At 26.9% G+C, this 18,317-nt stretch overlaps 1 protein-coding gene and 1 non-coding gene across 2 annotated transcripts; one reads left to right on the forward strand and one right to left on the reverse strand.

Moving 5' to 3' along the window:
- Positions 1-11,978: 11,978 nt before the first annotated feature.
- On the reverse strand, positions 11,979-12,051 carry Trnar-acg (transfer RNA arginine (anticodon ACG)). Its single transcript has one exon. It is a non-coding gene; the product is annotated as a tRNA-Arg (tRNA).
- Positions 12,052-15,286: 3,235 nt separating this feature from the next.
- Positions 15,287-18,317, forward strand: LOC103570105 (innexin inx2). Its single transcript, XM_008547713.3, has one exon. It carries the CDS (start codon positions 15,758-15,760, stop codon positions 16,832-16,834), a length of 1,077 nt encoding a protein of 358 aa, XP_008545935.1. The 5' UTR covers positions 15,287-15,757; the 3' UTR covers positions 16,835-18,317.

Genomic DNA, 18,317 nt, shown 5'->3' on the forward strand with positions numbered 1-18,317 from the left:
TGACATGGAGACTTTTTTTTAAGTGACTCGTCTCTCCCCATTACCACTAGCTTATTTTTCAATATTTTTTTATGAAAATTTATCGGAATATTCTTGAAATGATGCTTAATAATGCCACAAATTTTGAGAATTTTAATAAAGAAGGTACTCTGAAAAAAAAAAATCATAAAAATATCCTCTTTTTTTTGTACCTCAGAGCCCTCTCCCCTTAATAGATAATTAAATTAATAGCACAATAAATAAGAGTGAGAAAAATGAAAATAAATGTGAATGTGCAACGAATATATTAGACTAAATTTTAATAATAATAATTAGGTAGATTATTTGAAGGTCGTTATGAAAAAAATTGCAAGTGATGGATTTTAGATCACCAGCGATTTTAAAAAAATAGTAAATCGACTTTGACATACTTTGATGTTTTTTATATATCTTTTATCGCTAAAATATCACGCAGCTTACAAATATATATGATATGCTATACTTATTACTCTAGGGGAAAATAATCGAAGTGAAGTTAATTCAGTAAATAAATAAATAAAATAATTATTATTCAAATGATTAATTAAATTTTTTTTTTTTTTACTAGTAAATAATTATTTCTTGTAAATATACTATTGTAAAATAAATTTCGAATATTTAATTGAACTCTTAATTTTAAATTAATGATTTCTTTAAAATATTTTATTTATTTAAATAAATAAATTGTAATATACTATCAAATCTCGCCGAAATTAGCTGTCATTATATTAATTATTGTTAGTTAGTTAAAAAAACCTATTAGCGAATTAAACAATATAATATTCAATATTAATTAATTCATTAATAAACACAAACAAATATTCTTCAATGTTACCAAAAAAAACCTTTTTAAAAGTATGTGTATCACCTATTAATATATATAAATATATACATAAATATGTCGGTAAGTATCCAGGTCAATATTCCGATAAATTGACACTAGAATTATTTAATTCAATAATAATTTAAGTTCAATTTAGTATACAGATTTAGAAATAAATTATGAGTTTTAATTCAAAAACTAACAATAGCAAGACATATCTCGGCATCTAACAATTTAAATTTTCGACAATTTTTAAAAAATTTTGGATTTTTTAAATTTATTAACAACTTTTTATGATTAAACGGGCAGTTCAAACTTTTTGTAATTTAAATGAAAATCAAAATTTCAGTTAATTTTAATAAAAGTACATGTTTTAAATTTCAATGAAAATTCAAATTTTTAATAATTTTTTTTTTAAATAATAATTAGTCTTCACATTTTAAATAAAAATTAATATAAATTTAAAAAAGAAAAAACGAAGAAAAAAAAATTGTATTATTATTAATAATTAATTAATTAATACTGATCGAGTACGATATAGTTAATGAAGCATATCATTGGTGACTGAGTGATATTAATTTTATAATTGAGGACCCATATTAGATATGCTCTAATGCTCCAATAGTTAATTTTAAAAAAATCTATTAACTGTGAAAAAAAAAATAATAATAATATATGATAACTGATAACTATTAATAAAAAAAAAAAAAAAAAAAAAAAAAATAATAATGAATTACTATCGTGAAAGGAAAGTGTATGAGTATTGAAATATTATAAATTTTTGGTATATTATTATCTGGTAATATTTTTCTATGTATTTATAATTTGAATTGAGTCTGTAATTTATAATCCTCGTACGTTTTTCATGCGTTCAAGAGTTTGAAAGTTATTTTATTTAAAAAATAAAAAGATGTAAAGAAGGAGTAATTCGTGATGGAATATAATTAAAATTGCGAAGTAAAAAATGCTCGTGTTAATATTATGAAATAATGACAATGATGGTGATATAGATTCTGATAAAAAAAAAGGAACATATTTTCCGCTTTGAATTTTTTATAATCGATTATTATAAATAATACTATTATATTATATGTATATTATATAATAAACCCAGTACCCAGTGAAAATTTATTTGTACAAATATTAATCTAAGTATTTAGTTTTTCGCTTACTTTGTAACGGATGTATGTATGAAAGTTATTAATAACAATTAAATATTATTATTAATATACCAAATGAAAATGTGGAATAAAGTATGAGAGTCAAAATAAATATTTTCTTTTTTTTTTAATTCATTCAATATATATGAACCTTTACTTTTTTTTATTTTGCTATTATATAACCGTGCGAAAAAAAGTATATTACACACTAAGGGAGAAAAATAGAATATTCTAACCTTCGTGTAATTGGCAACTCGAGCCGAATGCGAAGGCGTCAAACACACGAATGGGGACCCGTTTTGCCAACTCCTCCGCTAGAGAGCAGCATATTAGCAAATTTGGTCGAACGCAAATTTTTAAATGTCAAATTTGAAAAGACGAACAATTTGTTCTAGAGTTATTTAGGGAAAAAAAACCACAAGAAAGTTTGAAATTTATAATCAATTGTATGATATTTTCCACAAATAATATAAATGTCGGACCATAATAAATATACAGTATTTGTCTGTTACATCTGTGTTTTGGAGTAGTTGCAAGTGTCGCATAATTATCATATATATTCAATATCGGAAAAATTAAAAAATTATACAGAATATGGGTACGTGTTGTGTTCCTTTTTGTAAAGGAAACCCTGATTGAACAATTGAATTCGATCGAATTGAACAGAATTAAATTTTTGATTCTATTTAATTCAGATAAATTCTGTTAATTCGGTACCTAATTTAAAAATGAATTCTGTCTAATTCGGCAGGAAAACCAGAATCTGTCCAAATTAAAACGAATTTAAATAATTCTATTCGGTTTAATTCTGATTAATTCGAAAATAACTCTCCAATTTCTGGTTCTGAATCCGAATTAAACTGAATTAAAACGAATTTTAAATTTTTAAATCGGTTTTATTCTGTTTAATTCACATTCAAATTTTCAATTCAGTTGAATTCTGTTTTGCAGAATTCGACAGAATATAACAGAATTAAAACTTTGAATTCGGTTGAGTTCAGTTGTTTAGTTAGGGAAAGCAACTTTCACTTTTCCCAAAGATGAAAAATGTCGGATCCTGTAGGAAAAGGCTATAAATGTAAATTTTCGGTCTTCAAAATCATCGAGGTTATGTCCTATCCATTTCGCAAAGGATGTTATTGTTGAAAACAGTGAAAGTTATTACACAGGTAAATAAATAGTTGAGATAAATAAATAGCTGGAGGCATTCGTAATTTACGCATTCGCTAATATTTTATACGGCATTCAGGTGAAATTATCTTGTTTCGACTGATTGTACAGACACTGAAATTTCAAGTTGTTATTCTCATTTCATTCATCATTTTTTTTATTCTATCATTGTTTTAAGACGAAATAATTCGATTTGAAAATTTTGATAGTTTGAAAAATGTTAAGGAAAAAAGATGTTAAAACCAACTATGAAGTTTTTTTGACTTTTATTAGAACTGTTCAAGAAAGAGATCAGATTAAAAATTTTTTTTACTCCTGAATTATTTTTAAAGTTTCAAAAAATGATCAACAAAGGGTAAAAAAAGGTGATGAACCTTTTTAGAAGGAATTTTTCTTACACAGGATGATTAAACTGACGTTAATTATCCTGTATAAAAAATACTAATTAATCAAATTAAACTCTGTGTACGTAAATATATCCTCTAATAATTGACTTTGCTCATCATAACTTTATGACACCGTATAGAAAATCATGTTAACCCATCTACGTAGCTTGTTAGAAGAAAAAACAAAGTATAAATCGATCCCCTGACTCATAAATTAACTGTATATTCTAATTATTTCATTATCACTTTCCTTTATCCTCAGTTTCTCCTACTAACATTGAATTTATTATTAAATGCTTTAATCACTATTTCGAACTTTATTAAAAGACACTTTCCATCTAAAATTTTTATTGTTTAAATATTCGTTTTTTAATTAACCTATACATTGTCCTTTATAAAATGAAAACTAAAATACGATAAATAATTTTAATAAAAAATATTCAAAGCTTTTACCATTCGCATCCATTTTTATATATAATAGGAATAAGTTCACAGTTTCTTGTATAGTAGGTGTTTATAATTAACGTTTATTTACAATTTTTGTACAACGTTTCGTTGGTTTCCCGACTTTTTCAAGTACTTAATTATTAAACATTAATTTTTGGGACTTTTTTCGAAGAAAACTACTGCATGAAATGTTTTAAACCTTTAAGGATAGTTTTGTGGATATATAATGAATACAAGATCAAATTTTAGGACCAAAAAATTCAAAATTCAGCGAGTTATTCACAATCTCCCGCTCAAAAAAAGTCCCCCCTGTTGCAATTATAAAGACCTTTACAGTCTAGGAAATCAAAAAAACCAAAAGTTTATTAAACTAGAAGGTATTTCCCGTACCATGACCCTCGGGATAAGAAAAGAATTTAAATTAAACAAAATGGCGGAGTTTTAAAAAAAAATTTCAAATTTCGCGCGCAAATTTTATGATTTTTGGTGGGCCAAAATTATATTTTTGATTCGATCGAAAAACTGGGGGTTCGTGGTTCGTAGAAACATATATAAAAGAGACTGCAATTCAAATCAAATCGATCGAATGATTTGTCTTTGAATTATAATTGCAGCAATTTTAAAAAATGTATTTTTGGGAACCGATCAGCGGCTGCTCTTTCGATCTGTAACTCAAAAAAACTATTCGAGGTATGCACTAAAAATTGTATTATGTTATTTTTGAAGGTAGAGACTATCGAAATATGCAAAGAAAAACAAATTGATTTTTCAAAATTTCACACTAGTGTCCCCCTTAATACATCAATTAAAAATGCACAAAAAAACCATAAATATCTATAGATCTAATTTTACTATAAAAAAATTTTTATTTAAAATAATTCGTACAAACAGGATTAAAATTTTCATGAAAATTTAAATTTCCGGCCTTTAAAAATTCTAAAGTTTAACACAGACCTAAAAAACAAAAGACCAAGCGATCTTATAAACGATCCAATGCGGACATACTAAATAATGAATTCATAGTTCTCGTATAAATAAACAATAGAAGTATATTTTTATTTTAAAAAAATATATAACAATCTAAAAATATTTATAATGTGATAATAAATTTTGTCGATAGCCATGTGAATATATATACAATAGTCTGGTAAGTTATTAAATCATCACCGGGGTGTCTTTAATGCTCTTATTATATCACAAATACAAACAATATCTTAAACACGTGTAAAGATAGTTACTACATGTTTAATTTATACAGACATAATTTATATATACATACATACGAACTATACATAACTAGGTACTTGATCATCAAGCTTTAATATTCAGACAAGTAAAGAGAGTTGGAAGATAAAATTTATTAGAGCTGAGTAGAGTTGAATATATTTTCTAGCTCAAGGATAAATCCATAAAATACTATTTACTGTATACATATATTAAGTTAAACTATAAAATAACTATAACTATTTTATATAATGTATAAAACGCTGTCGAATATACAACAATACACATCGTAATCATCTGATGTTACTATTTTAACAAGTAATTGTATCATTAAGAGTAACATCTGACTACTGAATGAGCCTTTTAAATTTTAATTTCGCGATGCACCAGGCAATTTGCCAATCATTAATCCATTACGATCAACTAATTATTCAAAATACACGCCTAACGACCTCGATACTTATCTAATCAAAATTTAAATAAACGATTCGCCCTCATCGCTATCTATTATCTATTGTTATTATTATTATTATTTTTTTATTTAAATACCGATGAGTAGACTAATTTATATGTACTCCAATTTTACACGGAATAAGTAATAAGTAATAATTTATATTTATGACTTATATGTATGGTACATGAGCTGTCATATTAGATATTAAAACTACTGTAAAAAAAAAGTAAATAAATGAATCATTAAAAAAATTTTTCAATGCTATATAACAAATTTTGTGTTATTTTATTATTTATGTGAAATATTGATGTCTGATAATATTTAAATTGAAATTTTTCCAATTTTTGAGGTGGGATTATAAAAAAATGAAAAAGAAATCGAAATATTTTAATTCTTGCATCACTACTGGTTTAAAAAAATTTTTAGCTTAAAATAATGAATATAAAAAACAAATAAAGTAAAGGGTTTTCTTAAAAAAAAAAAAAAAAAAAAAAAAAAACCAAATATTGAAATCAAAATAAAACTGTAACGAAATTTTTTTTTTTCAAAGTAGGGTAACATAGTCTAGTCAACATTGATCTATTTTGTAGTTGTCTGAATTTTTTCATTTCTTAATTTTCATATTTAATAAGTTTAAATAATATTTTTTTATCAAAAGTCCGAAGTGGGTGGAGCTTACGCAACTGTGAGTTCCCGTTTTCAACCCCCTAAAAAAATGATAAATATTGGTCCTAGAGTTCGGGGAGGGAGGACTTTTTTTAAGGAAATTTCTTCCTCTTTCTGAATCTTTTTTTCAAATTTCAAAAATTTTAAATACTTTTGGAGATATTCACAAAAAACCAACCCCCCCCTTTTTTTTTTACTAAATTGTTTATAACTTTTGTAATTTTTGCAAGCGCCACTCCAAATTCTTCAAAAAGCTTCTAGATGCGATGACGAATCGAATGACACCTTGATCATAATATTCCGAGGCGAAGAAAAAACTTTGACCAAAAAGGCACATGTTGACTAGACTAAACAGTACCAAATATTAACCAAGTTCCATTTAATGGCTAGATATCTAAATACCTTAAAAATAGAAAAATTGGTGAATTTAATTGATGAAAAATTAAAAATTCATAGTTATGTATTTTTCATCAATTAAATTTACGAATTTTTCCATTTTTTAGGATATTTAAGTACCCGGTCTTAAAATGGCACTCAGTCAATATTTGGAACTGTTACCCTATAATCTTAAAATTAGCAGACAGTTGACAATTTTTGGATTTTTTTTTTAACGATTCAATTTGAAACGAAAAGAAAATAAAAACATGCACATGTAGAAAATAAAAAAAAACTATAAATACAATTTTTTAAAATGTTTTTTCTTTTTTTTATTTATAATTTATCTTTTAAAAATCCAAAATTTGTTAGGCGCCGCCTAATTTTAGTGTCATTTTAAAGTCACATTAAAAAAAAAAAAACAACCCGTATAAGAGTTTAATTATTTTTAGACAACTAAAAGTTATAAACTTTTGAAATTCACTCGGTCAATATTGTTTTGTGTTTTTAAAAAAATTATAATTCATAAACTTACAGAGATTAGGTTAAAAATTTAGAGATAAAGTGTTTTTACTACACACTAAATCATATTAAAAAATTAGCCAAACAAAAAATTTCTAAAATGATACTCTAGTGACTTAGTATGGATCGACATATGTGTAAGTATATATTTTTTAATGTTTAATCAATGGCCCTGAAAAAAAACCAATTACAAGGTATTTTTAAAATTAGGGCTTTTTGTAACACATTATTTTTTCCAGGTAATCTGTCTAGGTCATTTCATTCATAAGTAACTTGAGTTTGATTTATGGCTAACGTAATTACGGAGAATGATGCTTAAGAAAAAGTAGCTTTTATTTTTAATTTATCTCTTTCAGAGATAAAATTTAAGAGGAAATTTATTTAATCCCAAGTTTAAAATTTATGTAATAAAGTATATGCTCTATTAATTTCTTTTTTTCAAATAAAAATTTAATTATCCAATAAAATTGTTTTCAAGTAATTAGAGTAAAATTTTTTAAATTAATTTTTAAATTTGTATAAAATGTATTTAAAATTTTGAATATTATTTTATATTATTATAAGCAAATTAAAAAAAAAGTAAATATGTATTGAAAAAATAACTTACAAGTGTGGTTAAAAATATTCAAATAGTATATTAAGTGATGAACGAGTCTTAAAATGTATAAATAAAAAAATAAGACAAGGAAGAGAGTCATGAGAACCTGGGGCTGTGTAAATGGTAGCCTGGAATACCAAAGGGGTCCGGGTCGTACACAGCACTTTATATATATATATATGTATATATATATATATATACCTGTAGCTATATATCGTTATACTACTGGTAGTGTGTGGCATATAATGCCCACAAGATTCAAGACCCAAGAAGCCAAGAAAAGACCCAAGACTATAGCAAGACTACAACATAGCGTAGTAAAACCAGAAAAACCGGCCCTATATGCCATACCACTCGTCCATCCTCGTCCACTCTACTCCCCCACCTTATATGATCAGAGAGTTAAGAGTTAAGAGCTGAATAATCCACCGAGTTGAGTTGAGTCCTTTCTCATACTCGGCGTTCTTAACTTGCGACTCACGTATTTATGCTTATACCGATACACTGGCTGTTATTCCATGTACATATACACATATATATTTAACTGGATGCTGAATACTGAATACTGATATGAATTCTAAAGGTGTGGAGAGTGGAGAGTAGAGAGTGGAGAGTGGAGATGAGACCTAAAGAAGACTTGAGACATAACACTGGAATTGTAGATTTTACTGTAGATTTTATACCTCTTTTCCTGGCTGGCTGAGCTTCCCTGTTCCCCATCGGCCCCATGGGACAAGACTTTTTTTCTTTTTTTTGCACAGCATGATTCACCAATACCAATACCTAAATGGAGACTGAGAACATTGAGATGGTAACCAAACGACTGAGAGTAATGCTTGAATTTTTTAAAGTTAGTCAACTTTAACCAGCAGTACTGGTGATGTCATTATTTTAGATTACTTGCAGGTGACTAATGTATTCAAGTTGACCCTCGAATTCCTGAGAAAGCTTAAATAAATCATCCATTGTTTAAATTTAAGGCTGAATTTTTTTAACAATAGTGCGGAAAGGAAGTAAATGGACGATAAAAATTTTTTTGAATAAATTATTTCAAATGTCATGTGCTCTGGGTTTATTTTTTTTTTTCTTAAACGATTATTATGCAAATTTTAGTTTTGAAAATTTTATTTTGCAAATTTTTTTTTACGCTCACTGTTCAAAGTCATTTATTAATATACCTACGACTAAAAAAAATATATCCTCGTTACGTCTAATAATTATGACTTTATAAGGTCGATTAAAATTTTATATTTACCGTAAAAGTACAAAAAAAAATAACATATGATATATAGTTTTGTAGACAAGGATTTTTAACTTTTAAAAAATATTTTAATTATTTTTTTTTAAATATATGAAACTTAAAATTTTGAATTTATCAATTTGTTCTTTCAGACCTTTTTTTCAGGCCAGCTATTTTTTTTGAAAATTTTCCTAAGACATTTTTATGCAATGTCAACATTTCAGGAACAAAAATGATTTTTTTTTTTAATTTTTTAATGACAAATCTTAAAAAATTATAATTATAATTAAGGTCTGTAATAAGATGCATTTTTTTAGTATGAATTGAATAATTTGTAACAGTAAGCATGAAACTATAAGTATTTGAATTTGAATTTTTTTTTTTGTATATGGTAAAAGTCCCTATACCCGCTCACTTTTCATTGGAGTGAGATTAAATCACTCAATATAAATTAATAAATAAAATTGAAAACCATATTTTTTTTATAGTTATTTTTTGTAGTTTCAAGTATTAGAATAAAATTTTAGTTTTGAGAATAATCTTGATAATTAATTATTATTAATTTTTTAAATAAGCTCCTTGAGTGTACCCATAGTCGCTCACTAAAAGTTGTCATGTACCATTACTCGATCAACACATGGCCCTATAGTCACTCAAAGACAATACCAATTAAACTATCATAAGTTTATTGATTTGGACAAATAATTTATAAATTATATTACTTTATTCTTTCATAATATTAAATTTCATGAATTTTAAAAATATATTTAATAAGATATAGTTATAACAATTATTAAAAAATTTGACGTAACCTAAATTTAATCTAACGAACGAACGTTAAAGTAAAAAATGCCGGGCTATGCGCGATTTTGAAAACAGTCACTTAATTTAAATTTATAATCTATTATAAAATAATTTGATACATGATATTTTAATATATTTAGATTCACAAATAATTATTTATCAATAAAAATTTTTTTAGTTGAAATTTTTTTTTATAAAAATTATAAAAAACGCAATAAACAGTGAAAGTGAGCGACTAATGGTACTGAGCGGGTATACGGGCTTTTACCTTATTTACATAAGCTTTAAAATAATTCACATTAAAAATAAAAAAAAATGTATTTAGTTTTGATATTTATATAAAAGTTACTTTCATGTTAAAAAAAATAGCAATTGTAAAATTTTTAAATGAATTTCAGTGATAACTAATGAAAAATTAATTTTTTTTATATCAAATAATCAGTCCTATGTCCTCATAATGACAATCATGGAAATTTGTTTAAATATAAAGTTTTTAATTAAAAAAAAAATAAATACATTGAATCTAGATTTTTATCAAAAATTACATCATTTACCTGCATACTTTTGAAATAAATAAAAATGAATAATTATTTTTCCCATTTAAAAAAAATTATTTAATTGATAATAAAATAGTATTATCAAAGTTTACATTGAAAAATAAACCCCGATAAATTTTAATGAGCAATAACAGTGATAACAAGTACAAAACTTATTATTAATACTTGAATAATAATAAGGATCAATATAGACACTACAGTTTTCGAACAAATATATTCACAAAACTAACATCTCTAGCTTGTTAATCTGAATATGTATATGCTGATAATCCCCCCGTAGGTCAAGGTCATCATAGTTGTCTGTCATGATGAGAAGCTAGTCCGATAGAGATATATATATTCTAATCACGATAATGGTCATACACGTGTCCAAGATAAAAATAGCTTTTGCGAACAAGGGAGGATGTTTCGTCACTTCAACATGTAATATGTTACATAGATTTAGTTCTTTAAAAGCTTTAATATGATGTGTAACTTCATATCACATATATATATATATATATATATATATATATATATATAACTCTATCCTCACTAATTTATCTCAGTCTCTCTTATTCCGCATTTGTGTGCCTGGAGGTACAATCCACCGTGGGTTAATTTATTTGACCCAACCACTACAGATATCAAGTTCTCAATTAGTGTCTTTCATTTCTAGTCTCTGTCATTCTAATACTTATTCATACAAATATGTATATACATATAGACTTTTACTTATTTATTACTTTTATTTTTGTCTTTGTATACTTTTTAAATACAGTATACAACCCACTCTTATATTAACTCTTGTATATCATTTTACACATTGCAAATGTCAGCTAAAACTTATATTATACATGTATGTATTTATATATAAAAATATAAACTGTAATGAGAAACGTGAAGAGAAAAAAATAGATGAGATATAGAAATGAGAGTCATTTAAACTGTTGTTATTCATAGAAACCTTGTGCTCTGAGATAAAATAACGTGATATGAGTAAGCGATGACGTTTAAGTGACACTCCTTTGTCTTTATTCAGAGAGATAGACAATCACACGTGTCTAATTATCTATCGATACTGATAGCGATTAAATTCAAATTACATGCATACTTTCAAAATCAATAGCTTACTATTTATAATGTAATTATTGATAATTAGAGTTCAATCATGATTAATGATATGAAGTAATCCATGGAAAAAATAATTTAGATCGATATAATTTTATTCAGTTTCACATAAATCTTTTCAAATTTTTTTTACAAAGGGCCTCAAATTTATTTCAAAATCAAAATTTTGAATTTTCATAATTTGCCGCTTTTTTTTTATCTCAAATCTAAATAATTTAAAAAATTAAATCCACGCGAAATTTGGGTTACTGTAGATCTAATTTTTATTTCTTGGTTGCCGGATCAAATCTGAAATTCAGGGAATTTTTTTTTTTTAGTTCAAATTATTAAATCACTATCTTATAATTGTGAATTGATAACTTTTGCAGTTAGTTAATATAACAAATTATGTTAAATATTATTTTTAAAATAAAAAAAATGAATGCGATCCTGCCAGGATTCGAACCTGGAATCTTCTGATCCGTAGTCAGACGCGTTATCCGTTGCGCCACAGGACCATTTGCTTCGTGGAATAGTTTATTTTTATACAAATACATGGTGAAGATAATGACCTTCATTCTTGAAGCTCTTGAGGCAATAGATGCCATAAACAAAACAATTAATCAATTGGGATAATTAATAGTTTTAAACTGTATACGTAACGATTTTGATGTCCGCGAACTTGTGATACCTTGAATATATTTAACGATTTGCTTAGTAATGAATGAAAAAAAAAAAAAAAAATACACATACAATATTGATGATGCACGAGGGATCGGGTCAATTATAAATGATTAATCAGTATTGATTTAACATTGGTAGTTTCTATTAAAATTAACTGCGTCATGTTAATGCTTAATCACGCTTAAAATGATACTGACATATTTCACACGGTTTATTGTATTTCATTATTTTTTTTTACTGAGGGATTAGATAGAGATACAGATATACAAATATGTGTGTATATTATAGAGTTGTATAGTCTTTAATAATCGCGTCTTGCGTGCGAATGTCGACGACGCGACATGACGCCTCTCAGATAGCTTCTAGAAAACCCGTTACACCAGTTTCGTGAAAACCAAGAATTGGTTACATGAAGCAATAAAACCACTAAAAAGGATCTTATAGAACTACACTAACAGCTTTAATAATGTGTATATTCTCTGTTATTTTATATATATGTGAATTTTATCATGTTTAATTTACAAAACTTGAGATTGTTTTATTGAGATAAAAAAATCTTATGGGAATTTTTTTTTCTCTAAATAATTTAATTGAAATATATACATTTTAAAATATATATGATGTTATGTAAAAACATTTTTTTTGGGGTCACTGTTTAAAACCATAAAAAAATTTTCTCGTTGCAACCGATAATTAAAAGTTTAATAGCTTGCTTAGAATTGTATAAAGTTTGAGATTAGGTTGAAAAAAAAAAATTATGCATGCTGTATATTTTTTTTTGAGCGTACAATTTTTGACGAAAAAATTCAAATAATTTTTTTATGATTTTGATTGTCTAAATTAAAAAAAAAAAATTTGATTTAAACTTTTCTTGGTGGCCATCAAATTTTCTTTAAATTTATATCGTGACTTTTTTATATAGGGGCAGGGAGGCAAAACGAGGTACCCCCAAAATTTTGTAAAAAAAAATTTTATATTTCAAATGGTTTTTAAATATTTCAAAATCACTTTTGAAAATATAATTGAGTGTTATTTTGGTTTTTTTTTGTCAAACTTTTTCAAAAATCAATTGACAGTTGAAAAATATTAATGACAGGTTTTACGATAAAAACTATTACAAATTTTTTTTTTTTTGTATCTAATAATCATCTAAAATATGATTTTTCTTTATGTAAATTACTTACAAAAAAATTAAACTTACTCAAATTCATTAAAAATCCAGAAATTTTTTTTACCCTTTTTAGGGGGTCCCCATTTTGCCCGCAAAAATGTAAATTTTTTTTTTAACGGTAACTGAAAATTTTTCTATTTACTTTGAATATCATTAAAAAAAAAGATTCAGTGCATTTGAGTCCTCAATAACTTGGTATTTCCTTTACCTCATTTGCCCCTCCCACCCCTACATAATTTAAAAATTTGGGCAGCGAAAATATTTTCGTATTTTATAGTAAATATCAAATTAAAATTAAGGGCCGCGATGAGAAATTTTTTTAAATTATCTATTATAGGTTTTTTTGAAAAGTTAGTATTAAGTATATATATACAGATAACTTGACGTAAAAATATCTTTTAATCATTAATAGGTTTTTAATGTCCAAAAAAATTCTTTCAGTAATTTTAAAGTTGGAAAGTTAGTAGGAAATCATAATTTTAAAAAAATCAACAAGATAATTGTAATTAGTTCGTAGAATATTAAGTCCTCAATGACATTACATGCGAAAGTGTAGGCTGTATAATTATAAGTAATAGATTTCCTCAAGATAAAGTAAAGCATTTTATTATTATAGCTTTAACGTAATCCATCTATCTACAATCCAACAATATACCATAATATACAATGCCCCGAGGTGCCGTATGATCTTTATAATAGATAATAAAAATACACCATGCAAGTTTCGCAACTAAGCGTACATACATAATATACATACATACATGCATATATATTTAAATATATGTTTATGCATATATGTACGAGTAAGCTCCATTGAAATATTAAAAGAAGTTTACTGTACCCTCTATACCCAGACATTTTAAAAACTCATGCCGATCACAATTCTCTCATTATTGTGCACTGCATAATAATTACGTCTCGCAGACTCGCATTTATGACCTACATGGACCGCATGATATGAGATTATGATTCGTCTCGATACATTTATGTGTGCTCGTGTATTAAATAAAAAAAAATAAAGTAACGAACAATAAATGTGTAATATTTTAACTGAAACTCGAGCCCAAGACCGAGTTCAAACCCAAATACAAGCTGTAACACAGCTCGTAAAACGTGAACCTCTTACTTAAGCTCTGGAAAAAAATAAATCATGGAAATTCTACAGAAACTTTACGAAAAATTTTTCACCTGGACAAGCAAAGGACAACGACTTAAAACCCAATGAGATTTCTATCTCCCTCTTTTAAAAGCATGAATCATCTTAAACTGCCTGGAATACTATAATTCTACCATACAGTTGCGTATAAACTCGACTTGCAGATCATTATTTTAAAAAATACTTTTGTTTTATCTAAAAAAAACGCAATAATTTCATGTAATGGATTTTTGTATGAAATGGGAAATTTTAAATCTGTAAATAAATTTTTGTTTATTACGAAATAAAATCCAAATTTATGAAATTTTTATAAGCATAAAATTTAATATTCTTTCAGGACCGGATCTTCATACGTTTTTTTTTTTTATTATTATTTTACTTTTTTTTTATTGTAAAACATCTGGGCATTATAAAGAAAAAGATTCGAGTGTAAACCAGACTGCGTTAGCATCGGTTGCCATAGTAACAAAAAACATCCTGGAAATACGCATGCGTGCTAGCGATTTCCCCAACGCCGATCTCATACGAAGAAGGTCGTAACTTGTCGAGGAAATCCGAGTGCTGGCGTAAGGTCACGAGGGGGATCGGAGGAACCCGATAGTATAAACGATGTCGGTCGTTACCGCGGCAATTTCGTGGGGGAAATATGAACGTACTGGGGTTTTTTCATGAAAGCCGATGTAGATGATGGGGGCACGGTAGAATTCAAGCATAAAGTGGGGACGAGGACAACGATGGGGGGCACCCAACTCACAACTGGCTTTTATTCTCATCCGCGTTTTATGCTGACTGTGAGCGAAAGAGTGAGAGAGAAAAATAAATAACTAAAGAGAGATAAAGTTGTGAGAGGTGAGAGGGAGAGAGTCCCGTCGCATCGGACAGCGGTTCAGTCCCCGACGCCCGTCGTAGCCCGCGAGAGCGTAGGAGAGAACAAACCCAAAAGAAGAAAACGCCAGTGACTTGGTTCATTTTTACCACTAAAACAATATATATATAAATTTATATATTAATAATTAATTTTATCGGCATTGCCGTAATCTTATCATTACATTAGTTTACTTTTAAATTTAGTGCCAAAATAATTTAAATCGTGAGTTAGTGCACACGAAAAAACCGCGAAATTCGGATTTGAATCCGTTAGTTTTGTGCAGTGTTTTAATTATTTATTTAGTTTTTTTTTTTTCAAGTATTTTAATTAAACAAATAGTTAATCATGTTTGATGTTTTTGGATCAGTAAGGGGCTTACTGAAGCTCGACCAAGTGAACATCGACAATAATGTATTTCGATTGCATTACAAAGGGACGGTTATTCTACTAATTGCATTTTCATTATTGGTAACATCACGTCAGTACATTGGTGACCCGATAGACTGTATTGTCGACGAAATACCTCTAAGTGTTATGGATACCTACTGCTGGATTTATTCAACTTTCACGATTCCCGATCGCATTGGGATTGTCGGACGAGATATCGTTCAACCGGGTGTTGCATCCCACGTAGAAGGTGCCGACGAAGTTAAATATCATAAATATTATCAGTGGGTATGCTTTACTCTATTTTTCCAAGCCATATTGTTCTACATACCACGTTATCTATGGAAAACATGGGAAAGCGGGCGAATAAAAATGCTGGTATTAGATCTAAATTGTCCAATAATTGCCGATTCAAATAAAATGGAGCGCAGTAAATTGCTGGTAGATTACTTCCAAACAAACTTACACACGCAAAATCTTTATGCCTATAGATTTTTTTTGTGTGAAGTACTGAATTTTATAAATGTTGTTGGTCAAATATATTTCATGGATTTCTTTTTGGATGGTGAGTTTTCAACTTACGGAGCGGATGTTGTCAGATTCACGGAAATGGAGCCGGAAGAACGAAATGATCCAATGTCACGGGTGTTCCCTAAAGTAACTAAATGTACATTCCACAAATATGGTGCTTCTGGTACAGTACAGAAATTCGATGGACTGTGTGTACTGCCACTCAACATTGTTAACGAAAAAATTTACGTATTTTTGTGGTTCTGGTTCATTATCTTGTCAATTGTCAGCGGTCTGAGTCTGATGTACCGGGCGGCTGTTGTCGCATTACCAAAATTGCGTTTGATGATTTTGCGCGCACGATCACGTATTTCGTCACAAAGCGAAATACAATTGATATCAAACAGATTCCAGATTGGTGACTGGTTTGTTTTGTATCAACTGGGTAAAAATATTGACCCGCTTGTTTTTAAACAATTGATAACGGATTTAGCAACGAGATTTGAAGGAAAAGAGAGAGTTTAAGATACATTTTACAAAACGATTACTTTAAACGAGATTATAAAAAATTATTTATAATTATTAACAAAAAAAACAAAATGATTTTGGATTTTATTTACGAGTCGATTTGTCTACGGCCCGAATTAAACATCCAACCGTTTGTTTCATTTAAATATTAAGATTGTATAACAATTTGGGTCGTGGGTCGGAGACTGAGGCGACTCTAATTGTGTGATAAGAGGTGGACGGCGTCCCTTTAACTTCCTTTTTATTTTATTACCATTTTTTTTTTTTTTTTTAGTATTACTATCTTATTATTTTTTTTTTATTCATCTCGTGCCTTTGATCTTGCTCCCCGATATTTTCTTATTATTCTACTTTAGAAGATTGCTTTACCCTTCAAATTATCCTGATTCGATATGGTTTCACTTTTGTAATGTATCTTTTAGTTCTTATTATTTTTTTCACTAATAAACAGTTCAAGAAATAATTCAACTAAAATTTTCAAAAAAATTTAAGGTATTTTTTTAAGTAAACATTTAAATTGGAGTACAATAAATTTTTATTAAAGCCGATAAAATTTATTTGAACAATTGTTTACTCAAATTCTATTTTTTTTTTTTTTTATTTTAACAGTCATGAAAAAACAGACACGTGGACAATAGTAATAATAGTATTGTAGTAATACTACAATAAGGAAATAGTGAAAGTTCAAGGGTACGAGACAATATATTAAATAAAATAAAAGACCGTACCACATGCCGATACCTTTGTTCATAGGTATGGTTTATTGTCTGACAGATATCTATGCACACACTTATTCAAACAAATTTTTTTAAAAAATACAATCGATTGATCGAAAATTTTTAATGGAAATGTATAAAACGACGCCGTCCTCCCAATAGCATTACTTCCATACTACCAACTGTAATAACTATTTTTGTCTTTTATTTTTTTTTTTTTATTCACAAACAAATATTACAATTAGTAGTAATTTTTTGCGATCATAGAAAATAGAAAGCTATATTAAAATATATACAATTGTGTAGATATAAATGGACTAAAAAAAAATAATAAAAATATAAAAATTTTTTTTATCCATTACAGGATGAATGAAGCAACAAATGTTGCATATTAAGTATTTTCTTTAAAAAATAATTAGTAATTATAATTATTTTGACGTATTGTCTATTTTCATGCCTGATAATTATTAAAACTGCCTCTGCATTTTACCGTCCTCATAAAATATAAATTTTATTGTTCAATTTTTTCTAGTTTTAATTATAATAGAAAATAAACAAAAAAAAATAATTATAATATTATTATTATTAATAATGTATTAAATAATCGGGATAATTGCAGTTTAACTAATTATGGTAGCTGCCTATTTTTTACCCTTATTTATAATATACGTAATAAATATATAAATTAAATTAATAATTAGATATTATCATTATTTAATAATGAAGAAAAATTAAATGCCAGAGTTTTTTTTTACTTAGAAAAA

The sequence above is a fragment of the Microplitis demolitor genome, chromosome 7 (assembly GCF_026212275.2).
Source record: "Microplitis demolitor isolate Queensland-Clemson2020A chromosome 7, iyMicDemo2.1a, whole genome shotgun sequence".
NCBI classification, from domain to species: Eukaryota; Metazoa; Arthropoda; class Insecta; order Hymenoptera; family Braconidae; genus Microplitis; species Microplitis demolitor.

Excerpts from the sequence above, each read along its gene's own strand:
- LOC103570105 (XM_008547713.3), top strand. The coding sequence starts at position 15,758 with ATGTTTGATGTTTTTGGATCAGTAAGGGGCTTACTGAAGCTCGACCAA.